This window comes from Mauremys mutica, chromosome 9 (genome assembly GCF_020497125.1).
Source record: "Mauremys mutica isolate MM-2020 ecotype Southern chromosome 9, ASM2049712v1, whole genome shotgun sequence".
Lineage (NCBI taxonomy): Eukaryota > Metazoa > Chordata > Testudines > Geoemydidae > Mauremys > Mauremys mutica.
The window spans coordinates 17,448,245-17,474,177 of NC_059080.1; the positions used below are offsets into that span (position 1 = coordinate 17,448,245).

Consider the following 25,933-nt stretch of genomic DNA (forward strand, 5'->3'; position numbering starts at 1 on the left):
CCAGTTTAAGTCAAACTCCAACTGTAATGGATGGCCTGGAGGGCCTAGTGGTTAGAGCACATGGTCTCTGGCCCCTGCCTTGGTTGCAGGGTCTCAGTCTTTAAGGCGGGGGGTTGGGCAGTAGGGGAACTCAGGCCCTTCCTCTCCAGTAGGTTCCAGCCCGGGTCCCTGTGTTTGTCAGCCCCTGAATAGGAGCAGCCCTCCCAGCAAGGAGTCTGAATTCGCTGCCCTGGGCTACTTTCTACCAGCGTCTGTTCGGTTTGGGGCATGGCCACTCTAGTGCACTTAGTTGGGTGGCCAGCTTCCTGTAGGGCCCTCTGGGTCTTGTGCAGTGCCTCATCACAGTCCCAGGCTCGTTTGGGCAGACAGCTGCCAGTTGGTGAGGCCAAGCACCACAGTGTCCCTGGGCTTTGCTGGACAGAACCTCTCTTGGAACCTACATCATAGTAGCATACTTGCTGCCACAAAAGCAGACATAGAGGACGAAGTTATGCCTTCGATTATGCTAGTATGACCCTAGTGAAGTCTGTTACTGAGAGCAGAAAGTGGCTCTGAATCAAAATATGTATTTCAAGCATGTTTCCTAACACTCTTAAGACTGATATCTGTGGCATAAAACAGGCTTCCAGGCCCTACTTAAGACACACAAAGGATTGAGCATGTCCTACAAGAATTATCCTTTGACCAGAAAACCAATACCAATCCTTCTTGTATACACTAATGCAGGGGTCGGCAACCTTTCAGAAGTGGTGTGCTGAGTCTTCATTTATACACTCTAATTTAAGGCTTCGCGTGCCAGTAATACATTAATGTTTTTTAGAAGGTCTGTCTAAGTTTACAATATATAACCAAACTATGATTGTATGCAAAGTAAACAAGGTTTTAAAAATGTTTCAGAAGCTTTATTTAAAATTAAATTAAAATGCAGATCTTATCAGTTTAGTGTGATCCTTGCCCTTGCTTTTCCTTGCTGAGTTTTCCAATGTCTGGCACATATTTGGATACTTTAAGCTGCACACAAGTTTCTGAGTGTTCAGTTGTTAACTGGCTCCAAAAGGGACAGAGGACAGATTTCATGTGTGAAAAAGTATTTTCACACAGGTATGTGGATCCAAATGTTGAAAGCATTGCAAACTCAATTTGTTTCAAACAGTTAAATTTCACTGGCAGGGACGTCCAGCAGGTCAGAATAGAGGCCCCATGATCCCTCTTGGTAGCTTCAAGTGCGTTCCGCAGATCCACACACTTTTGGTGTCCGTGATTCTGAGCCTTTTAACTGAATGAGTTGCATTTCGAAATCTGCAACACCCATCCACTGAAATACAGACAAACCCACGTCGCTTTTGTTGAACTTTTCAGATTTAATTAGAAAGAAAGCATTGGGCCAAATCACTGGAAATCTTGAAATCTGTCAGAAGATTCTGATTCCAGTTCTTGCATGTACTTTCCAATCGCATCAACATTGACAGTGCAACATGTTGATAGCTCTTGTATGAGTTGGAAATAGCAGAAAGTAGAAGTTTGAATATCCCTGGGGAAAAAACTGCTAGTTTCACAACAAATGCTTTCCAGTGTTCATAAAGATCCAGAACTGTTTGCCTTGCACCCTGGAGACAGAGGTTGAGTTCATTTAGGTGACCGGTGATATCAGTTAGAAACATGAGCTTACACAGCCATTTGTCATCATCCAGTTCGGGGTAGTTGTGTTCTTTTTCTGACAAAAAGGCCTAGATTGCATCAAAACAATTTCAAAGCGCACCAAAACCTTGCTAAGACTTAGCCACCGAATGTTGCTGGACAGTGCTTATAACGACATCCCACTTCACATCTCTTCTAGCAGTACTTGAAATTGTCTGAGTCAAAGCAGATCGAGCGCAAAGGAAATTCACAATTCATCACATTATTTAAGCTCTGAATTAGAAATTTTAGCACACAGGTTTTCTTGATGGATGATGCAGTAAAATTTGACTGTCAGACAGCCAATTTGATCTTCAAGTAACTTTACAAATCCCTTCTGTTTTGACCATGACAGGCGCACCATCTATTGTCACACAATATTTTTCTGATGTCAACTCCTCATTCTTCAAAATGGCTTACAAAACTTTCCAATATATCTTCCTCCTTTGTTGTGCCATGCAAGGGTTTTAGGCAACAGAGTTCCTCTTGGATTTCATCAGAAGTACAATATCTTGCAACAACTGCCAAACGTGGAACGTCATTTATATCCACACTCTCATCAACTGCAACACTAAACACTGCTGTGTCTTTCAATACAGTCATCTGCTTTTCCTTAATGTTTTCTACCATTTAATTTGCGCGTCTCTCAACTGTTCTGGCAGAGATGGACAGTTCTTTTGTTCTAGATTGTAGATTGCCACAGACTCGCAGGGGCGAAAGAAAATGCAGGCCTGTTATTTACCAGGCTGCACATGGCAACAGACTATATTGGTAAGGGATGCAAGGAGAGTATGGGTCACGATGCAAACTGCGCGCGCACACACACTAAAATTAATCAATTTAAAGTTTTATTGGGGATAATTACAAGGGGTAAGGGAGGAGCGTATGATTAGCTAATAGAGTTAATGAAACTTAAAACACACAATGACTAAAATATCTACTAACAATATTTATAAACAAAGATGCAGCATTTAGTAATAACTGATACTTACAAATACAAACCAACGCATAACGACCGGCAAACGTAGAATCTCTGTTTGAAACATGTGAGCTGAGAGAGAGGCTTCGAGGTGATCAGGCTCGGTTACGGGTATACACAGGATTCGTTTTTCTTTCTCCTCTCCCTGCCTGCACATGGCAGGCAGGCCTAAAGTACCAACTATGACATCATAGAAGTGTCATAGGGGATGGGGCCCAAAACCTGTTTGTGTCCGTTTCTGATTGGCACAAGCAAAGTTTACACCAAGTAGGGGAGCAGGTGCCTTAAAGTCTGGCTTCGCCCCCAAAAGGTGAGGAAATGCATATTGTCTTAGAATGCATTCAACACTGAATGACAAAAGAAGAGGCCAGGGCAATACTGGTATGGGCAAGTTTTACAGGATGCAGACAGGAACTCATCTTAACATAGATATGATTGTATCTTTATTTGGCAAATCATTGAACAAAATCTCTGAACTGCTGAGGAAAAGCGTTTTTTTATATATTCCACATCTATAAACAGCTTTTCATTTTTTGCAATGCACTGTGCAATCTAGTAACTTCCTTCTGTAGCTTGATTATTTTTTTTTAAACTTACACTTAAGCTTTTAAAAACACTGCTTTGCTTCTCATAGGCTGCTACTGCCTTTTTGATTCAGTCTTGTCTGCTTCATCAAGAGGTGTTCTCTTGCTTTGTTTCAAAATGTCGAACACTTGATGTGCAACAAACAATACTTTCATAACAGAAAGCACAAATAGCACAGTCCTTCTTTTCAATAAATCCAGATGCGTCTGCCCAAGCAGGCTGAAATGATCGGACATCTAGCTTCGCTTTCTTAGGAGCTGCCATTTTGTCAAATGTTCCCTTCAACTCTCAGTGGGGGGCGGAAATGGCGATAGAAGGCAGGCACAAGGGCAAACACAGTGTGGTCTAATATAAGCAATTTTAAGATGGGGGTGGGGAGGTGCTGAGCTGCACTCCCTCTTGCCTTGTGTGCAACCCTCACTGTCCCAGGCTGGGGACAGTGGGCCACAGCGGGGAGGCTGCAGAGCACTGATCCAAGGCCAGGAGCAGAGCCCAGGGTGGTCTGCTGGGACTCCAGGCCGGAAAGCCGGCTGAGCAAGGCTGGAGATCCAGACCCCGGCTGGCAGGTCAGCGGCTGGAACCCCAGATCGGGAGCTGAGGTGAGTGGAGCTGGCAGCTGGTAGGGCCTAGAAGGGCCGGAGGCCTGGACCCTGTCTGGCGGGGGGCCTGCGCTGGAACTCCGGAAGCAAGGTGAGTGGGGCTGCAGCAGGGGGGGACCCCAGCTGGCAAGGGGCCAGCAGCCAGAACCCCAGAGTAGCAACTGAGCAGCTCAGCCCGCCGCCGCTCTGGGGTTTCTGCTGCTGGCTCCTGCCGGCTGGGGTCTCAGCCTTCTGCCAGCCTGGGGTTCCTTCACCTAGGCCGCAGCGGGGGCTGAATGGGACTGGCAGTGGTACCGCCAGCAGCGGAAACCCCAGAGCAGCGGCGGGCTGAGCAGCTCAGCCCACGCTGTGTGCCATCAAAAATCGGCTCACGTGCCACCTTTGGCACGCATGCCGTAGGTTGCCGACCCCTGCACTAATGAAAGGAGCTTACTCAGAGCACAGTGGCTCAGTAGGGTGGAAGCTGTCAGGAAAGCCCAGTGAAAGGATTAGCTCAGCTCCAATACATTACTTAGAGCCCTTGATCATGTTTTGCTGTCTAAGAGTCATAGCAGGGATAACAAACACACCAATTCAGCTGTTTTTTCCTGCAGACCCTTTTAGAAACCATGTGGAATGTGTAACCAGTGAAACTAAGCAGTTCTTGTAATATTTTAACATACTGCTCCCTTCCCCCCCTACCCCCTTCCCTTCTCCAGTCTCAGAGGGTAAAGGTTAGAGTGGGCCTGGAGAACAAACTCTCTTCTCCAAGGTAGATCCTTCAGGTCAAGTCACAGTCCTACAGTCTCCCTCATTTTCTTAGATTGATGCTGTCCCTGCTGGAGCTCTTATGGTGCACAGAATGTGATCTTGTGACTAGAGCAGCTGACTGGGAACAAAGGGTTCTGTTCCCAATATCACTGACTTGCTGTGTAATACTCAGCAAATCTCTTTGCCTCAGTTTCCCCACCTGTAAAAAAGAGGAATAACTATTTCACTGGGGTTTAATGAGGCCTGATAAATGTCCGTGCAATGCTCTGACACCCTCTGCTGAAAGGTGCTATATAGGGGGTTTTGTTTTTTTTTAATTCATTTTACAGGCCTGAGAATTCAACGCCTTTCACTGCATTATTTCTCACTAATATTGATGCTTTTCCCTTCAGCAGTTATCAACTAGGGCAAGTTGAAGGCTGTAGCTATGCAGAAGACTGACTTTTACCATGCTGACCTTTGTTTCCCCAGGCATGGAAACCCTGTTGTTGAGAGAGCTTGCTTGTATTGTAACAGTGGTCCTGACGCTTGTTTGAAGATTTGAATACGAAATTATCACTGTTGCAGAGGAGGAGAAATTCCAGGCATAATTGTGCTTTGCCACAGAGCTTGCATTTTCTATTACTTCAGTGACACACACTAACAGTAAACTTGTGATACCAAAACTCTTCAGCCTCTGGCTTGTAGCTTTAATCTTCTGGTTAGCAGGTGTCTGGCCAAAAAAAAAAAAAAATATTGTAAACCCAGGGGGAGGGATCGCTCAGTGGTTTGAACATTGCCCTGCTAAACCCAGGGTTGTGAGTTCAATCCTTGAGGGGGCCACTTAGGGATCTGGGGCAAAAATCAGTCCTGCTATTGAAGGCAGGGGGCTGGACTCAATGACCTTTCAAGGTCCCTTCCAGCTCTAGGAGAAAGGTATATCTCCTGTTGTTATATTTCAGCAGCCACCTTCTTGTGCACACTTTTTCCATTTAGAAGTGACCTTAATATTACCAAAATAACCTAAACAAACAACCCATTTGCAGATGAAATGGGTCTCCTTTGTTTTGTTTTTTTTAGTATCTGACTTGGTTATCACCCAAGCCAAAATTTGAGACTTCTGTCTTTTCACCTGAACTGCCTGCCAAATTCTAGCTCTACACAACTTGGGGATTAGAATAACCTATAAACAGGAAGATAAATGAGATTGCTGGGGAAATCTCTGATACACTGAGTGAATAATTCATACAAGGATTTTTAGTCTGAAATGACTGACATCTGATTGCACTACCATCTAAAACGGGTTTTTTTTTCTGACTGAAGGACAGAGGTGTCTTCCAGCTTCCTTCTCTTACTCTGAAATTGCTGAAGATTGCATTCACCCCAGATAAAGCATATGAACTAGGCATTCAGAACTCACTATGCCCTTGAGAAGAATGTCCAGCCTGGACACTTCTTGTTTTTATCAAACAGGCTAAGAAAGGGTCTTGCTCAAAATGGAACGAGTCCAGCCTTAGCATAGCAAAGGCTCTTGAGTGCAGTCAAAGGCAGAAATGAAGAATTCCTTAATTTTGATCAAAAAGGTTTATTTGTTGACTGTTTATAGCCCCACCACACAAAAAAGCAGATGGGGTGGGGGGAGACTATTTAAAATGGAAGCAGGCTAAGGGAGGGAAGGACCTTTTAGCTCTGCTTTAAGGGCAGTTTGATGTAGTACACCTTAGAGATTTGTTCTAATAAATCACATTACAGGAAAGGATGTATTTATTTTTTTTTATCTCTTGCTATCCTGGTTCCTACTGCTGAATACTGGCAATATTATGTCTGCCTTTTGCAAGAACTAGCTTTGATGCCAATTAGCAAGAACCTGTATTGAAAACATGGGTTTGCTCCAAAGCTACTTGAAGTTCAGTCAACTTTTGATCTGGCTTGCGCTGCATATTTTACATACTGAAATCATTTTGGGATGTCTCTAGCATTGGTAAGGTGCAGTTTGCTTCCTTCCACTGTTCTTATAGAGGGGCAGTGAAGGTATGTCCACACTTAAAAAACCTGCAGTGGTGCAGCTGGGGCTCTGTAGCACTTCAGTGAAGGTGGTGTCTACACTGATGTGAAAGATTCTCCTGTTGGCATAGGTACGCCACCTCCCCAAGAGAAGGTACCTAGGTTGATGGAAGAATTCTGGGGGTTAGGTCTGCTTAACAACACTGCTTGGGGTATGGATTTTTCACACGTCTGAGCATTGTCATTAAACCGACCTAATAGTCTAGTGTAAGTCAGACCTGAGAGGGGGTAGAGATACTCACCAGGTTCCATCCTACCACTGGCAATTTTCCTCCTACCTTAAACATCTCTGTTCTTCTCCTATCCCTATGGGTCATGAGGAAATCCAAGTTAATGCGTATTCCCTTTCATATCCTCCCTCTGTAACCCTCCTGCACTTTCCATTTAAAAGCCCAGGAAATTCCATGGACAAACTGTGTTTGAAAGGGATTGAGGTTGCTTAAGTGTGACCTTCTTCTCTCCCTTGCCCCAACCCCAAAACAAAACCTAGCACTTGCATTATAATGCAAAACCTTAATTATAATTTAATGCTGCTTGTATGCACTAAACCAGCATGCATCTGACAGCAATAAATGTTTGCTACTGTTGCTGAGGTTGGAATTGTGTTGCATTATATTTTGAGGGAAATTAATGTGCAGGGTTTCCTTCTCTGTTGGAGGCAGCAGAAAGTTCCATGTTGTGTTATGGAGTTTGTCACTGGAACTCTGCTCTGTGGGCATTACAGCACAGTTAGATATTCCATGACTTGAGATTTCCTTGTTTTTTAGGGCCTGTATTGTGGTGGGGGACAGTAATGTCACATGTAACTAATCTTAATCCCGTAAAAAAAATTGATAGTGGAATTAAATTTTAAAACTACTTTTTAAAAACAAATTTACAGTCTATATTCTAGTCAACTGACTGTTGAATAGAATTCCTGGCCCTTAGGATACTAAACTGCATGATATGATCCTAGCTAATCAGTGAGCCTGAACCTGTTTTACTCAGCTTCTACTGATCAAAGGGTTTGAGACTTTAAGACAGGGGTCGGCAACCTCTGGCATGTGGCTCACCAGGGTAAGCACCCTGGTGGGCCAGGCCAGTTTGTTTACCTGCCGTGTCCACAGGTTCAGCCGATTGTGGCTCCCACTGGCCAATGGGGGTGGCAGGAAGCCGTGGCCAGCACATCCCTCAGCCCGCGACGCTTCCCGCTGCCTCCGTTGGCCTGGAGCAGCGAACCGCGGCCAGTGGGAGCCGCGATCAGCTGAACCTGTGGACGCAGCGGGTAAACAAACTGGCCCGGCCCCCCAAGGTACTTACCCTGGCGAGCTGCATGCCAGAGGTTGTCAACCCCTTCTTTAAGATACAAAGACAGGAACTACTTAAAACAGATGAGTGGAGAACTTGGGGTATGTCTCAATGACTTAAGGCAGTTGTACTAGAATTGTGACAGCTGACAAAACATCAGTTGTCTCACTGCAACAATTAACACCATCCCAGATTAGCATAGCTGCAGGTGAATGAAGTTCTGTTTTTCAGTCTGATGCTTAATAATCTGTTTAGGCTATGAGCCAGTACGTTCCCAGTGCCAGGTAGGTGATGGGTCATGTCTTAGAGAGGCTCTGATAAGGAAAAATAGTTCAAGCATGGCATACCGAAGGTCTGACACGCAAAGGACTGTGCCTATTTGACTGAAACTTGCTTTGTATAAAATAAGAGTCCTTGCGGCAGCTTAGAGACTTACAAATTCATTTGGGCATAAGTTTTCGTGGGCTAAAACCCACCTCATCAGAGGCATGGAGTAGAAAATACAGTAAGCAGGATGTAAAATGTTATTGAAAAGTCTTAGTATTGCAAAGTTTAAAGCATGTGCTGTACTTTAGTAATAACACTTGTCTAGAACAAGTCAAACTATTCCAAATTGTGACCATTCTAGTGTTGTTGCTTATGCTTTTTTACAGTTAATCACAACAATCACTACATATCAGTATAGAGATCATGCTACAAAACACTTCAGCTGCTGATCTCCAGCTGCGTGGGAGGGGTGTGGTAGGGGGAATTAAAGAACCCACATGCCTGTCAGTCTAGTCATATCTTTGAAAACTCTGGAGTTCTGTAACAGATGTTGAAAGAAAATAGGTTAGAAATTAAGTGAATGTGATGTAATAGTGTGATCTGGCTTTGGGTTTTTTATCACCAATTGCTCTTGCTCTGATATGTGCAAATCTCTCTTCCCTTTATGCTAGAATGACTCATTGTAGCCTACTTTGTCATGCTCTTGGATACAAAGTTGATGGGGATATGTCTGCTGTTAAGTTTTTGTAGTTCTGATGGTAACTGGGCTGTAGAGGTGAAATTCATCATGTAATAAAGTACCTTTCCATTAGTCTTTTGATAAATCCAACCTGTTAAGGTTTGGTCTCAGCTGTGTAAATACTGTTCAGAAAGTGCCATCTAGTGGCTGGAGCCCTTACTGAAATGTTTTTCCCAGATCTGGAGCCTGGCCAGGAAAGCTATGTTAGTACTTTACTAGTGTAATAAATAAATAAAACTTTTAGATTAGAAACGTGCTCAGAGTTTCCCCAGGCTGGTGTCATTGAATGCCTAAGTTTTACAATATAGGGTACCTCCCACCTTGGGCATGATGTATAAAACTAGTCTGCTTCAAAACTTTTATAAACTATATCCAGTTTGAGCTCATGCATGCAGGGTAGATGACTTGTAAGGATTTTAAAACTAGTATTTTTAAGGCATTTTAAAAATATTTAGTGCACTCTTGCATAGGAGTAGCATTCAATCTGCAATTAAAAGCTTATAATATCCTTTTATTTCTCTTAAGGCTTGCCATGGATGTACATCAGGATCCAAATGTGACTGTAGTGGAGTAAAAGGCGAAAAGGTAAACACTCTGCTTACATTTTTCATCAGTTGAAAGTAGCTTCTGAAACAATTGAATTGTTCAGGACTTACGAAGTTGGGATGTAAATCTTTAAAAAGTTTTACTAACTTAATGTACTGTACAGTGGTGTGGGTATTCTGTACTTCTGAGCATTTTTTTGGTGGTAATTGGTTCGTTCACACACAAAATATTTTTTACAGGTTGGCCTAGATCAGGGGTCGGCAACCTCTGGCACGCGGCTTGCCAGGGTAAGCACCCTGGCGGGCTGGGCCAGTTTATCTGCCGTGTTGGCAGGTTTGGCGGACTGTGGCTCCCACTGGCCACGGTTCACCGTCCCAGGCCAATGGGGGCAGTGGGAAGCGGCAAGGGATGTGCTGGCCACGGTTTCTCGCCACCGCCATTGGCCTGGGACGGCAAACCGCGGCCAGTGGGAGCCGCGATCAGCTAAACCTGCCGACGCGTCAGGTAAACAAACTGGCCCGGCCCACCATGGTGCTTACCCTGGCGAGCCGTGTGCCAGAGGTTGCCGACCCCTGCAACAGAGCCTCAGAATTATGAACATCAGAGTTACAAACTGACCAGTCAACCTCACACCTCATTTGGAACCAGAAGTACGCAATCAGGCAGCAGCAGAGACGGGGGAAAAAAAGCAAATACAGTACTGTGTTAAACGTAAACAACTAAAACTAAAGGGAAATCAGCATTTTCCTTCTGCTTAGTAAAGTTTTTCAAAGTTTTATTAAGTCAATGTTCAGTTGTGAACTTTTGAAAGAACCATAATGTTTTGTTCAGTTACAAACACTTCAGAGTTACGAACAACCTCCATTCCCAAGGTGTTTGTTACTCTGAGGTTCTACTGCATACTGCCATTCCCCAACAGTACAACCTACTCTGTCATTGCTATATACTTTGTACTTCTCTAAATGTAACCCATTTGGGGTTGGGGGGTGCACAGGGAAGCAGTACACACATTTTTCCTTACCCCACATGCTAGAGATGCATTTTCCCCCTTTTAATTAGCCATGTGTAGGTGGAAAGGGAATATTGCTCAGAGGGATAAAAGGAATTCTTGGTCAAATTGCCAACATGGTCCTCACTGTACAGTGAGTTTCTTGCCATTTTTAAATAGGGACCTTATATCTTGAAGAAATTTTGTTCCTTAGACATACTTGTAAATTGGCTTTGTCAATTCAGTACCATTTAAGATTCAGAAACCCTTCCCCAAACTCAACAAAGCATTTGCTGATGTTACCTGGGTGGGTGGCTGATCATGTGATGCAGCTATTTTTTCCAGCTGCTACATTTAAAGTAATTTTATTGAGGCAGCAACCTGAGGGTGATTCTTTGGGGTGTAACTCAGACCAGAAAGGGGTTGTCGCCACCTGCCCTGTAACTCTGTATGCCTTCAGTGCTATGGCTCACAACTTTGACACAAACACGCAGGTCACACCCTGGCTCCCACCACCCAGTTACTTTTGCAGGGTGACCCCAATATTCCCTTAGTTCTGATTGTCCCCCAAACCATCTGCCCTGCAGTGTCCAGCTCTCTTCTGTAACACTCACATAAGTTTTAAGTTCATGTCTCTTTTAAAAAGAGACAATACATTACAGTTCATTAATTTAACTGGGGTTTGAACAAACACTTGTATTTCAGCCAGAGAACTGAAATGGTTCAGAGTAAAAGTGCAACAAACTTATTTAACAAAAAACATAGGATTAAGTGATACCAGGTATAAGGTATAAAGATAGAAAGGGTTACAAGCAAACTAAAGTAAAGATACACATCCAAGACTAAAACTTACTTTCAGAAAGTTTTAATCTTTTGCCTAAGCAGATTTCTCACCTAAACTCAGTTCAGTCTTCAGCAAGGGGAGGAGGGCGGGGTTTGAAGGACCCAACAGTCTGTGATTTCAAGAGCTCTGGCCCCCTTGAATCCATCGCGTGTTGGATTCCAAAATGGCTTTCTGTTTCTACTTATATCTGCCAAAGTTCATTGACCCTGTTACAAGAGGCAGGAAGACTTCCTGCTGTTCTTCCCTTCCTATTGACTTCCCATCCCCCTGCAGATTCATAAATAAATGGGGCTTCCATTGTTTTGATTCCATAATGCTTAATTTATATTGGAGGAATGTAGAGAATTCCCTTTCCTCCTGTCTGCGTTAAACCTGTTTCTCCCTGGGTTTTGTCACAGACTTTAAAGCATAATATCCGTGAGTACTCATAATTACTTGTGTAGCACAAATGCACACATTTCACTATATTAATCACCAGAGTCGTAGGCTTTCATAAATTCCCTTACTCAATACTCTTCTAATACAGTTGATTTCAGTTGCGTATTACCTGGGTGTCCAACCCCGGTCTTCATAGTCCACTAAACCTTTGAAATATATTCTTTGAAAAGCCCAGACAAAGGGCTTCCTACATCTTGCTGGGATGTAGATGCCATACTGTCTTCCTAAAGTTCATTGACCCTGCTTCAGGAGGCCAGAAGACTCCTTTGGGGTCGGTCTCCATCCACTAGCCAGATTAAGTATTCATTTTTCCAATGGCTTTGTTTACTTGCACATAAATGTACTTTTTTTTTGTATTTAGTGACACCTTTATATTGATTCCAGTTGGCTGAATGTGTCTCCACATTCCTTGGTCTGAAAGAGGCATGGTTTAGATACTGCTAGACCAATATTTTAAGAACACGTTTGCAGCACATGTCTACAAAGTCCTTTTGTGAGTTTGCCATACATCCATCGCACAATGATTTTTGGGACCAACATGTTACCAGTTTGTATATGATACCTGACATGACACCTTGTAGATACTGATTGACAACAGCACATTAGATGTAGTGACCTTGACAGGCCTGACGAGAGTTGCTGACCAAGTAGTGAACCCCCAATGGGCCTTAATCATGCTGAGTCATTTAGTGTCTGCTTCCTAAACAGAGGAAGCTTCTTCTTTAAAAGTTACTGAGTACCTACTGTTTCCCTTGAATTCAGTGGGATTTGGGTGCTTAGCACTTGTGAAAATAGCCCACTTCTTTTAAGTTTAGGAGCCTAATTTTAGGCCATTAAATACTTTCCATGTAAGCAGCTGTTGCATTTGCCTCAGGGAACGTTTGACTGTGAATGGGAAAGAAGGTTGTCTCTGTCTGTGAACACCTCCTATACATAATCTTGTTTGATATGTAGACTAGATCAAAGATGTGAACCCTGCAATAACAGGGTGCAAAGTCAGAAAGTTACTTTATTCTTACCAAACTTCTAACCACTTTCAACGGGGATCTAGAGATGAATCGATAGCATTTTAAGCCCACACCATTCAATTATGGTATATCCACAAGTTTCAAAGATTGCATGGCTTTGAGACTTCCTTTGAAACAAGGATGACTTCAGTCACAAACATGAACTAAAATAACTAAAATAACTTCAAATATCTGTTTATCGGTATTACAAGGTTCTGTGTCAGCACATTATAATATACTGAAGTAATTTAATAAGACTTAACATTGGATATCTTTGAACGGTTGTCTAGGATGCCACACCTTGAATCCAGGTGGCTCCAGCAAATGAAATTCCTTGCCAAATGTGCCTGCCATCCCTTAGCTCATATCTTAATTGTATGCCTAAGGAATAATAATCCATATTGGCAACCAGAGTTCTTCAGGTTATGTCAGAAGCTAGAACTTGGATCTAGCATTCTAGCTAACAGACTTTAAGGTCCAAAGGGACCATTATGTAGGAGGTCAGACTAAGTGATCATAACACAGAATTAATTCTTCTTTAATCTGATGAGGCAAGTGTAAAGATCACATAGATTACACAATACAACATAGCAGATGTGGTTTTAGACAATCCATCCCCAATCCTATTTTGATTAACTGACTAGCATCTTACTGGAAAAGTCACAGCATGGACTACCTGAAAGAATGTGTGACTTTAGCTTGATTAGTATGTGGAGGAATGCATGCACCCACCAGCAGCCACTGAATCTTGCTTACATTGTCAAAGCTATCCCTTTCTCCTGATGATTCACAGTCCCTGCCTTCCTAGGTTTGACTCACTTTGAGCTACTGATACATTGAATAGCCAGCAGCCCACTGGTGCTTTCCATTGTAACAGTGAGGTCCATCCTTTTAAAAATATTCTAATTTTAGTTTTTTCTTCTAGAAACTGCTTTTTTTTCCTGGTTTTCTTGATATTCATTCTCCAGAGTGCTCCAGACTGGATGCAGTTATGTGGATTAGGAGAGAACATGAGAGAGGAGCTAGGGAGGGACACCATCTCCTCCAGCCACTGTCAAATGCAGACTGATCTATTGGTATCACCCTCAGCTCCCACTTTGAAGGAAACAGAACTTTCCTTCACTTTATGCAGCATCCCTAATTTCAAAACTTCAGACACACTATCGCCTACTCCTCCTTTCCAAATCAAACAGGCTGTCTCCTGCTGTCAGTCAGACACCCCTCCCCACTCTTCACATGACTCCTCCTAGCATCCAGGCTTCCTCTGTTTTCCCCTTCTCTCCACTCCCCCAGGCTATTTTGCTATTTTGACTTGCAGTCCACCTAATTGGGGCTAGGGTGGGAACCTCTGCTTCTGTTGGCTCCTAAACAAACGAGGGGGACTTGAGCACAGGATAATAAAGCTCTGAAGGCACTACTGGCAGAAGCTGTGGTTACACTATGACTTAGGCTCCTGCAGTTCATTAGTAAAAGCTTGGCTTGGGATCACTGGATATCTTTGAACAGTAGGTACCTGGGTCTGATGGAGCAGGACCCAGGCTCTGCTTACAGTAGTTTAAATTGCTATTTTAATAGCAACAAGCCATGCCCCAGGGAGCACTGGTTGGCTGTTGGTGCACTTCTCCAGTGTCAGAGTTTTTAAGACCAGAAGCAGCAAAGAATCCTGTGGCACCTTATAGACTAACAGACGTTTTGCAGCATGAGCTTTCGTGGGTGAATACCCACTTCTTCGGATGCAAGTAGTGGAAATTTCCAGGGGCAGGTTTATATATGCAAGCAAGAAGCAAGCTAGAGATAACGAGGTTAGTTCAATCAGGGAGGATGAGGCCCTGTTCTAGCAGTTGAGTGAAAACCAAGCGAGGAGAAACTGGTTCTGTAGTTGGCAAGCCATTCACAGTCTTTGTTTAATCCTGAGCTGATGGTGTCAAATTTGCAGATGAACTGGAGCTCAGCAGTTTCTCTTTGAAGTCTGGTCCTGAAGTTTTTTTGCTGCAGGATGGCCACCTTAAGATCTGCTATTGTGTGGCCAGGGAGGTTGAAGTGTTCTCCTACAGGTTTTTGTATATTGTCATTCCTAATATCTGATTTGTGTCCATTTATCCTTTTCCTTAGAGACTGTCCAGTTTGGCCGATGTACATAGCAGAGGGGCATTGCTGGCATATGATGGCATATATTACATTGGTGGACGTGCAGGTGAATGAACCGGTGATGGTGTTGGATTGGATTCCTGAGTTAGAGTTACTATGGTGCGGTGTGCAGTTACTGGTGAGTCCTGTTGGTTTCTTTCTTGGGTTTGTCTTGCAAGACAACCAACAGGACTCCACTGGCCATCACATCCAGTCCCCAGCTAAAACCCCTCCAGCGCATCATCAGGGAACTACAACCCATCCTGGACAATGATCCCACACTTTCACAGGCCTTGGGTGGCAGGCCAGTCCTCGCCCACAGACAACCTGCCAACCTGAAGCATATTCTCACCAGTAACTGCACACCGCACCATAGTAACTCTAACTCAGGAACCAATCCATGCAACAAACCTCGATGCCAACTCTGCCCACATATCTACACCAGCGACACCATCACAGGACCTAACCAGATCAGCCACACCATCACCGGTTCATTCACCTGCACGTCCACCAATGTAATATATGCCATCATATGCCAGCAATGCCCCTCTGCTATGTACATCGGCCAAACTGGACAGTCTCTAAGGAAAAGGATAAATGGACACAAATCAGATATTAGGAATGACAATATACAAAAACCTGTAGGAGAACACTTCAACCTCCCTGGCCACACAATAGCAGATCTTAAGGTGGCCATCCTGCAGCAAAAAAACTTCAGGACCAGACTTCAAAGAGAAACTGCTGAGCTCCAGTTCATCTGCAAATTTGACACCATCAGCTCAGGATTAAACAAAGACTGTGAATGGCTTGCCAACTACAGAACCAGTTTCTCCTAGCTTGGTTTTCACTCAGCTGCTAGAACAGGGCCTCATCCTCCCTGATTGAACTAACCTCGTTATCTCTAGCTTGCTTCTTGCTTGCATATATAAACCTGCCCCTGGAAATTTCCACTACTTGCATCCGAAGAAGTAGGTATTCACCCACGAAAGCTCATGCTGCAAAACATCTGTTAGTCTATAAGGTGCCACAAGTTTCTTTGCTGCTTCTACAGAACCAGACTAACACGGCTACCCCTCTGATACTTAAGACCAGAAGGGATCACTAGATGGTCTTGGCATTTGGCCTCAGTCCACATAGCGCACCCAACTTCAGTATCCGGAGGTGAATGCACTAGGCTGTAGCTTCTTGGCTAACTGGCACATTAATAGCACAGTCACCAATAGCAGTTCTATTTTTTCAGTGTCTGCAAATATTCACTATCAGATTGGGGGAGTAAGAATGCATTTGCAGAATTCTTGTGCTAGTAAAATTGGTGAGAACCAGCTATTCCATGAAAAATCTGTACCCCCATCTCCACACATCCCTGCATCCCATTCCTAGCCTGCCAAGCTGCCATCATCCGTGTCTGAGACACCAGCACCTTACCTCTGGCCAAAAGAACCAGAATGTTCAAGGTGCAGCACAGAAGTAACTGAAATACTTCATGTTAAGCTGCTCTAATGTAAAGTTGTGGCAGGCAGCAGGTAAGGCAAATTGTCATTTGGCATCTCTCCTCTGGGGACTATGCCTTCTTTCTTTAAATACCTATCAATCAACCCTGCAATTGATAGACAGAATACTTTGCCCATGCAGAGTTTGTAAACTTCATTGGCGAGCTATCGGTTTCAAGATCAAGGCCCAAATGTGTAACTAGCTTTGTTTGCTGTCTACATTCAAGGCACTGGGAGATGACATTAAAAAAAATTCCCCCATGCACTCTTGAATTTTTCCTTGTGGGTTTTTTTTTGGTCCTAGCTAAGTCTCTAAATCTAGAAAGATGCCAGCTAGATTTGCTGTGAACTGCACCAGCATGAAATGTTAGTGTCTGAGTAGTACTACATCCTTTAATGCATGGGAGTTCTCAATGGACTTCAGTGGAGACAGACCCCAGATCATAACCTTCCAGATGCTTTTCTGGATTTTTCGTAAGTTTCTGTCCAGTGCTAAATCTGGATCTTCCAAGCATCCAGTAAAACAAGTCTGTTAATATTTAAAATGCTTTGCCACAATTCTACAGATCTACTCTTGATTCCTAACTGGAAGAAGAATTTTTCATTTGATACAGTGAAACTGATGCATGTGGCGGCCTACAGACAAGCATCCTCTACAACTTAATGAGTTTCAGGAGCTGAACCTGAACACCTTTCAGGATTAAGTCCTTTAATGCTATTTTTGTAGTGCTCATGATCAAGTTTTTGTTTTGGACTTCACTTACTCAGTTGATACAAGTATCTTACCTGTGTCCATTGTTGTACTGTCTGAGTTATATTGTCTCATTTAGAAGATGGTTTGTCTTTCTCTAGCTTTAGCATACCAACAGCTCTCTCAGTACAGTATCTTTCCTGAGAAAGTCCCTGTAAAATGCAGGCAATAGTAGAATCACTGCAAGTGAAACTTTGCATTTGTGCCATGCTATCAGGCTTTATGGCAAATCTAAAGCCACCCCCCCCCCATCTCTTCCCCACAAATTAGTAATTTTGAATGACAGACAAAATTGGTGAAAGAATTACAGCTGCATATGATTCAGAACAGTTCTGCCTGTCCTGGAAGTGCCTGAGTACAAAAAGGTGTGCTATGATTCAACAGTTCCTGCCTTTCATGGCAGGTTTAAGACATGTTGGGAGTGATCCACACCCTTCATGGTCTGGGGAAAATATTACTTTTTGTCTAGGACTTAAATATAGAAACTCTGTATTTATTTGCCTAATAAATCCCATAAGTCAAATGGTATGGGGATAGGAAAGGACTAAAAAGCTCATCAGAATTGATCTCTTCTGTGTATATCCAGAAAGTAGGCTTCTCTAGTACAGCTGGCATTTGTAGTAAATAGGGGTGTTCTTATATACATACATTTTTGGTGTGCTGATAGCAGTTAAGAGACTGTCTTAACTCTGTCTGATGCACACTCTAGCTGAGTTAGAGAAACCTTACCTGCTGTGATGGGGCAAGGCCAGATGGCTACAGTAAAGTAGTGAGGAACAGGTATGTTAGCCCCAGGCTAAACAAATCCTTGGTACCATGGTAACCAAATGGCAGTTGCTCCAGGTTAATCAGACACCTGGGGCCAATTAATATCTTTCTAGAAGGCAGTGGAGATAGCTACATTGATTGGGCCACCTGAAGCCAATCAAGGGGCTGGCTGGAACTAGTTAAAAGCCTCCCAGTTAGTCAGTTGTAGTTGTCATGCAGCTGTTACAGGAGGCACTATAGATAGCTGCAGTCCACAGGGCTGGAACTCAGAGTAGAGGGTGGGTCTGGGCTCCCCCCCCAAACCTCCCAACTCCTGATCAGACACAGGAGGAATTGACCCAGACTGTGGGTTCCACCAGAAGGGAAGATCACTGAGGTGAGCAAATCTGCCAGTAAGCGCAGGACCCACCAAGGTAGAGGAGGAACTTTGTCACACTGCATATTTCTTTAAATTGTTGCAAAGTGGTTTTTAACCCTTGAATCCATCAGAAAAACAGAGCTCTAAATAGCAACATCATGTTCCCTATTTCTTCCCTGTCTTTGATTCCCACAAAACTGAGGGAAACATGCAGACCAGCATTATGGTCTTTTTCCATATTAGCTTTGCTAAGCTTCAGTGTCTCCTAGTAGTCTCTATTCACGCTTTGATTTTAAACAATTACTGCTGCACCTGTCCACAATACTATATTCCTGTCTTTACTCCAAATGCTTTAATAGACTGTACTGACTGACTAGTGCCCTGACACAGGACAAGTCATCAGCACTGGATTATGACTCCTTTTTGTAGCATCAAACAAAGTGAAGTGAGAACACTTTAATAAGTAAGGATACAGAAAATAGCAGGAGAAAATAAATTGCTTTTTTTGTTCCCTCCTGCTCCAGTATTAAATTCCTCTGTAGAACCATAGCCTGATGGTTTCTTTATTCCTTGTGGGTCAGACATCATCAAGTTATGACTTTATCTGATGGTTTGCTCATTTAGGATATGTCTATATTGTGTTCCTTACAATGGTGCATCTGTGCTGCTGCAGCTGCACTGTTGTAAGATGCGCAGAATAGCTGCTCTTTGCAGGGCTGTCCAGAGTGGGGGGGCGAGTGGGGCAATTTGCCCCAGGCCCTCACAAGAATATAGTATTCTATAGTATTGCAATTTTTTTTATGGAAGGGGCCCCCAAAATCGCTTTGCCCCAGGCCCCCTGAATCCTCTGGGCAGCCCTGGCTCTTTATCTCTGGAAGAGAGCTCTCCCGGCAACACAATAAAACCACCCTGAATGAGGGGCGGTAGCTTCATCTCCGGGAAAGCATCTCCAGCTGACCAAGCGCTGTCTACACCAGCACTTTTCATTAAAACTTTTGTTTAGGGGAGTGTGTTTTTTCACACCCCGAGTGACAAAAGTTTTTATGACAAAAGTGCAGTGGAGACATAACCTTAGTTACAATAATTAAAGGCAAGTCTTCACCAGTTAACTTTAGGTAAGAAGTTGTATGCACCCAGGATAATGGTCTACCTTTAACAGGCTTCACATCTAAGCTACTTTTTGGGTTCTGTCCTGTTGGGATGATTCCAGAAAGACTCTTACAAGCCAGCAGTTTATTCCATCTCTGCTATGAAACTGACGTAAGGATTTGACATACATTTCTATTGATCTTTTGACCATTTTTTTTAAACTTACCTCTTTCTTTTTCCTTAAATTATTATTAAACCTTTAGTCTTAGTTACATAAGGGTTGGCATCAGCATGATTATTGGGTAAATCTGAAACTCATATTGACCTTGGGATAAATATCCAGTCCTTGTGGGATTGGTGAACCTCACGTATTGTGAATCAGGTTTTCGGCAACCCCTCACTATATTAGACTTAGCTGTCTAGATGGGACCCAAGGGCTGGAATGCTTAAAGGGGACTGTATTTGACTTGTTAACTGGTGGGGTATTGCAGAAGCTGTTTGTTACTGACTTGATTAATCTAATTCTAGAATAAACCACCAGTTTGGGGTTTGCCTGCCCTATTCTTTGCAGTCTGCCCTGAGTGTAGCCGTCTTAGTGGGGCCCATCCAGGCACTCCAGTCACAGAAGGGGTGAATGATATGTAGCTTTGTTTACATGGGTTCTCCAGGGAGCATAGTAACTTCTAATATCTCAAACACAGTGGCACCACATACCTTCAGCTAACACCAAAGTTAACCAGTTCAGTATCTCTCTACTGACAAACACTAACTGAAACAAATCCTTCCACAAAGGATGTTTTTGATGTAGTGAAGATAAAGCCAAACTTCTTAATGCTTATGGATAGGTTCTCAAACACTTTTGACTATAATCTAACTAAAATGGTTTTGGGGGCCAGGTTTACAGACCTACTTAGATGCTTTTGTATGCTTCAAAGGCACCTTAGTCAAGGGGAGATGGGCACCTAAACTGTTTCGGTGATTTGGTAAATCCCACTAGGCATATTATACTTTTTGAAAGGCTGCCCTTGGTCTCTAGGGTGATGTATGTACTTGGGGGTAGATAGTACTGAATCTCATCAGTACTGATTATACCACCATGCTATCTGATCGAGCCAAGTAACATGTTTGGATGAAAGGCGAGGTAAATATGACTATATGAGACAATAAAGGTTGGATGAGGGGAGGAGTCGGAGTCAATGAGCTGTCTTTCAAGTCTCATCCTTCTGTTATGGCTATACGTGCTCTATATCAGAGCTTCATCGATTCATATGTAGTTATTACTTGTCTATCAAGACACAATAAACACTATACAAAACCTGCAGAACCTCTAGCTGACCGAGGAAGGGTCAAAGGTGCTGCAATAGCATGTAGCTAAATTTATTCATATGTGGGCACATGCCATTGGGCATCTAAATCAAAGTGTCTATTTTCAGAGTTCAGCATACCCACCCAGTTTCTCAATCAAGGAGACCCTTCCTCTGACCCTATCCCCAGTCTAGGAACTTTATATAATGGGTCTCTTATTAGAAAATGTGGCCCCTTCCCTGCTGACCAGGGCTGTTTCTGTTTACTTTATTTCTCTTCTTCCCCAACCCCCTCAGCAGCATAAAGGGATAGATGGCTTTTCTGACAGAAGTTTTGGGCCAAGATTTCAGAAGTATCTTCCATTTTGGAGCCCACCAACACTGTTTTGTGCATGCAAGCCAGGTAGCTGGATATCTGCATTTGCCAAGAGAGAGTTTGTTCCTGCAGACTGGAGGTTTGGGAACATAAAACAATGCAACCATAAAGTAGCAATTCTGGATGGAGGCTTTTTGAAAATCTGCCCCCTGTATTTGTACCTGCTTATCTAAAGGTAGCTCACTTGGCCAAACACTATGTACCCCTTCCCTTAGCTAGACACTTGTATCTGTCAAACAGTGATTTTTATGAAGGCAATAACTACTCCCATTGTAATTAGTCTGAAGTAATTCCCTAAGGAAACATCTGTGGTACAGTCTTACAACTATTCCCTAGCCCAGAGGTTTCAAATCATCTGTTCATGGTTGGGGGCAGACTTGCTAGCAGAGTCTGAACAAGAGTTGCTCTGGCAATAGTTTGCCTCCTGCTAGGCCCACGCTTGTTGTGGTGGTACTTTTAAGTGGTCTTTGGAACATGTTTGTTTCATAATCCAAACACCATAGTTTATTAGAAGCATCTGCAGCTCTTTGCAGTTCTCCTGTATAACTGTTTAGCTTCCTGTGTCTCTTCCCCTTTCAAATGCCTTGGTCTCCCGATTTAATCTTTGTTTAGAACTGAGACCCTAAAACATGCAGCTGAGCTGCTGGTTCCAAACCGAAAAGCTATAGGAACATTTGGGCAATACTCCTAAGAAAATCTAGTTGTGTGGCCTTTTGGCCATGATGCAAACTTTGCAAAGGATCAGTTTACTATTGTCTGCCCTGTATCCTGGTCTGTATCCTTCCACAGCAGCAGAATAGACGTGATCTAATTCTTATTGCTATGTATATTATTTGCATGTTTCAAATTAGTGCTTTGTCAGTAGGTTTATAATTCCAGACTTTTAGTGCACACATCTGCTTGTGCTTCCTCTTGCAGGAGTAATCTCCTGTAACCTTAATCCAAATAAGAATAACCCAAATAAGATTCGGAGGCATTGTATAGGCTTTGCTAGCAGGTGCTTTTCCTAGCACAGCTCTTGCATATGAACACATTTACTTACAAATCTTTTGCCAGAGCTTGCTCCAGAACTTAGCTGTTCCTAGTGTCTTCCCTGCAGGGCAAATTCTTTGTTTCTACTTCTCCCCACATTCTTTGTTTCTACTTTTTTAGAGCCCCTCAAACCCTTTTATATCCTTCTTCTCTCTGACCTCCCTAGAGCGCCTCCTGCAAGCTGCCAAACAACTAATGGGCCCCAGAGCACCCATGGAGTTGGCACCTGTGGATACAGTGGAATAATGGCCTGAAACACAAGGGTACATTTAACTTTTAACTACTAGGAAACCATTTTTTAGAAGGAAGGTCAGTTACATTAGGCCGTACTAGTAACGTCCATAATCTGCTAGGTAAAGCATATGTACAGTGAAAAGAAATCCCAACCTAGGATGGGCAGGATTAGACTTTTTGGATCATCTAGCCCTTGACAGTACTTGGAGAAGTTACAGGAATAATTTGTAACCCGATGGAGTAAAACTGCTGGACCAATAGCAAAAACCAACAAAAACACCTAATCTCAATTTCCTATTCATCTTCATCAGGGTTTTAGCTGTGAGGGCTATCGGGCGATGTGTGCAATAAGAGAATTAGCCAATAAAAAGTTTGTAGTGTAACCTATTCCTAAACAAAATACTTCATTTAACATGAGTTAAGATTGCTCTTATCAATGAACAAAACCATAAAAACTTAGGAAATACAAAGTTAAAGATTAAAAGGTTACATAGTCAAGTACTCAAGTTAGGAAATGCCAGAAGAAATGTTGCCTGTGCAACCTTAATTTGGTCCCCAGTCTGTAAGCCTTTAATTAGATGCAGACATGACTCCCCAGACTTTTCACAAGTGAAGTGACTTGCCCAACATCACATAGGAACTCAGTGGAAGAAGCGGGGATAGAATCTAATTCTCCAGGGCAACATTCAAACACCTAAGCTGTGAAACCATCCTTTTATCTTCCTGCTGTCCCTAATTTCATTCACCCTCCAACTTCTGCAACAAATGAAGCAGGATCCCAAAGATCAACACTTCCTTTACTACCACAGCAGATCTGTCTTGTGCAGTGAATGAAACCAGGGTCCTGTGGCTTTCTATAGTTGTGCATACACACAAGGGGGCCAACTTAGGGTTGCAGTGGCAACATTCATTCTGGCATTTCCTGGACTTGGTAACCCTTTAATCCTTAATTTTGTATTTCCTAATATTTTATGCTTTTGTTAGCTGATTGAGAGCAACCTTAAGTAATGTTAAATGGAAGCTTTGTTTCTGAATTTCCTTAATAGGGGATAAACTAAGTGTACTGTTTAAATAATAAAGCACTTACACATTTTGTTGTCTTCAGTGTGTGTGTATTTATTTATTTATTTAGCCACTTATCTTTGTGAAGCTCCATTTTACCTCTAGGCACTGTGTTCATTAATATGTTGGAAGTAAGTAAATTAAATTTGTATTTTTAAAAAAAAACCTAGAGCTGTTGATTAATCGCACGTTCTCCGGAATGGTGGCTGAAACATGAAGGGACATGAGAGTCTTTAATGTATCTGGCATGTAAATATCTTGCAGCACTAGCTACAGTAGTGCCATGCGAACAAACACCTGTTCTCACTTTCAGGTGACAATGTAAACAAGAAGTGGGCAGCATTATCTCCTACAAATGTAAACAAACTTGTTTGTCTGAGCGGTTGGCTAAACAAGAAATACGACTGAATGGACTTGTAGGCTCTAAAGTTTTACACTGGTTTGTTTTTTATTTCAGTTTTTTGGTACATAATTCTACATTTGTAAGTTTAACTTTCATGATAGAGATTGCATTATAGTACTTGTATGAGGTGAATTAAAAATACGTTTGTTTTTTACAGTGCAAATATATGTAATATAAACTGAGTACTGTACACTTTGTATTTGGTGGTATAACTAAAATAATATACTGTATTTGAAAATGTGGAAAATATCAAAAAATATTTAAATAGTACTCCATTATTATTCAACAGTGCAATTAATCACAATTGTTCTGATAGCTTGACAGCCCTAAAAAACCTTTTTTTATTGACACTTCTAAATTAGTGTTTAATTTTTTTACAGAAACTGGAATCGCTATCTGTAACTCCCCCGTCTTTTTAAAAAAAAAACAAAAAATATTCTGAAAGTCATAGCTTCCCCAACTTGTGAGAAATATCTAAACACTATTTATGAAAAAAGGAGCTGGAATTTTGTATCTTATTTTCATGTAACCCTTTTTGAGCAAGGTAAAGTAAGAAGAGCTGTACTGCATCTGACCCATGGACTATCTAGACAAGTATACTGTCTTCTGGCAGTGACCAGTGCCAGATGCTTTAGAGGGAATGAACAGAACAAGGCAATTCTCAAGTGGTCCATCCGCTGTGGTCCAGTTCCAGCTTCTGGCCGTCAGAGTTTAGGGACACCTGGCGTTCCATACCTGCTCATCTTGGCTAATAGCGGGTGAAGGACCTAGCCTCAATGAACTTACCGAATTCTTTTTAGAAACCAGTTACACTTTTGCCCTTCACAACGTCCCATTGCAATAAGTCCCACAGGTTGTTAACTTTGTTAGGTGACCCTGGTTCTTGTGTTTATGGGAAGAGAGAACTGAGAAATCCCCATTTACTGTCTCCACACCACTCATGATCTTATACCCATGGGCAGTAGGTATTAAAGGCCAGAGCAGATTAAGCCTCCCCTGACCCAGGTTATGGCCCCGGCCCTGCCCATCTTCTCCTGTGATGCCCCTCCCTCTTTCCCCCTTCTACCCTGAAGCCAAGGGGGAGGGCGGGTGTCGGGCCACCAGCACTTGGGGGAGGTGGGGATGGGGTGCTGGGGCTGGCTCTAGCCTGGGGATTGGGGGGGGAGGGGGCTAGCCAGGGCTCCTCTAGCTGCTGGGTGGGGACCAGGTGCTGGGGCCAGCCTGGGGCTCAGGGGGCTGGCGTGGCTTGTGCCTCCAGCTGCAGGGGGGGCTCTTGGGGCTTCTCTGTGGGGGGGGGGGAAGAGGAGGGCCTCTGGCAGAAGGGGTGGGGCCAGTGTGCTAGACTCCCCAACGTGTGTATCCCCCTTTAGTCATCTGTTTTCTAACAGTTACCCTTAGAAAAGGAAGTGTAACCTACTTGAGTACAAACATGAAGGAACACAGCAGGAGCTTAACCAACTCCAGTCTACTCTCATTACAGACCCTCCTGGGACCCTTTTTTGCAATAGTGCTATGAGAGTCTGAGAAATCAGGTGTCAAAAGTAGTCGTCGCCATGATAACCATGGCACATGGGCCACTCTGCAAATGAATGGCTGGGAGAGAGTGATGAGTTGCTGCTAATCTTTGATGTCATAATGTTACTGCTCAGACAGCAGCAGGGGGCGGTAAATTGGTGCTGAGGGAAGAGATGAGGCTTTTCCAGTGTTCCCAATTTTTGATGAAATTTCCTTTAAATAACATACAAACACTAATGCACATTGGAGAGTATTCCACTCAGGCGTTAATTAGTGACTGAGAATTGGTTCAAATTCCCCAGGCCATGTTGACAGAAAAAGGTCCGATGCTGATCTGCAAATCCTGTAAAAACTGAAAATTATAATGCAGCTATCAGCATGCTCTTGCTACTGAAACAGCATAATACCCTCTGGAGGCTGGAGCTCTTGCTTTCTCAGGTGCTATGTCCTCCACCTTGGTTATCCAACGTTAGTGGACCCTTTTGACTTTTCTCTCTGTGCCTCAATTCCCCACCTGTAAAATGAAGGTAATAATAGTCCCTTGCCTCACGGAGGTGTTGAGAAAATAAATTCATTAACATTTGTCAAGCAGTCTCTCCATAATGAGGGCCACGGAAATGTCCTTGACAAAATTAATTATTCTGTATTCAGCATAGGGTTTGAATAGTGTGCAGT

At 43.1% G+C, this 25,933-nt stretch overlaps 1 protein-coding gene and 1 long non-coding RNA gene across 9 annotated transcripts in view; one reads left to right on the forward strand and one right to left on the reverse strand.

The window, feature by feature from the left end:
* COL4A5 (collagen type IV alpha 5 chain) overlaps positions 1-25,933 on the forward strand; it is a 136,054-nt gene that overhangs the window by 35,408 nt on the left and 74,713 nt on the right. For all 8 annotated transcript variants that reach the window (XM_045029291.1, XM_045029292.1, XM_045029293.1 and 5 more), the window contains exon 2: positions 9,452-9,511. In XM_045029291.1, coding sequence (XP_044885226.1) covers positions 9,452-9,511 — 60 coding nt within the window. The remainder of the gene's footprint in view (positions 1-9,451; positions 9,512-25,933) is intronic.
* Positions 4,572-25,273, reverse strand: LOC123376973. The gene is made up of 3 exons (XR_006582010.1): positions 25,161-25,273; positions 17,153-17,269; positions 4,572-5,302 (listed from the first exon to the last, which is right to left on the reverse strand). It is a non-coding gene; the product is annotated as an uncharacterized LOC123376973 (long non-coding RNA).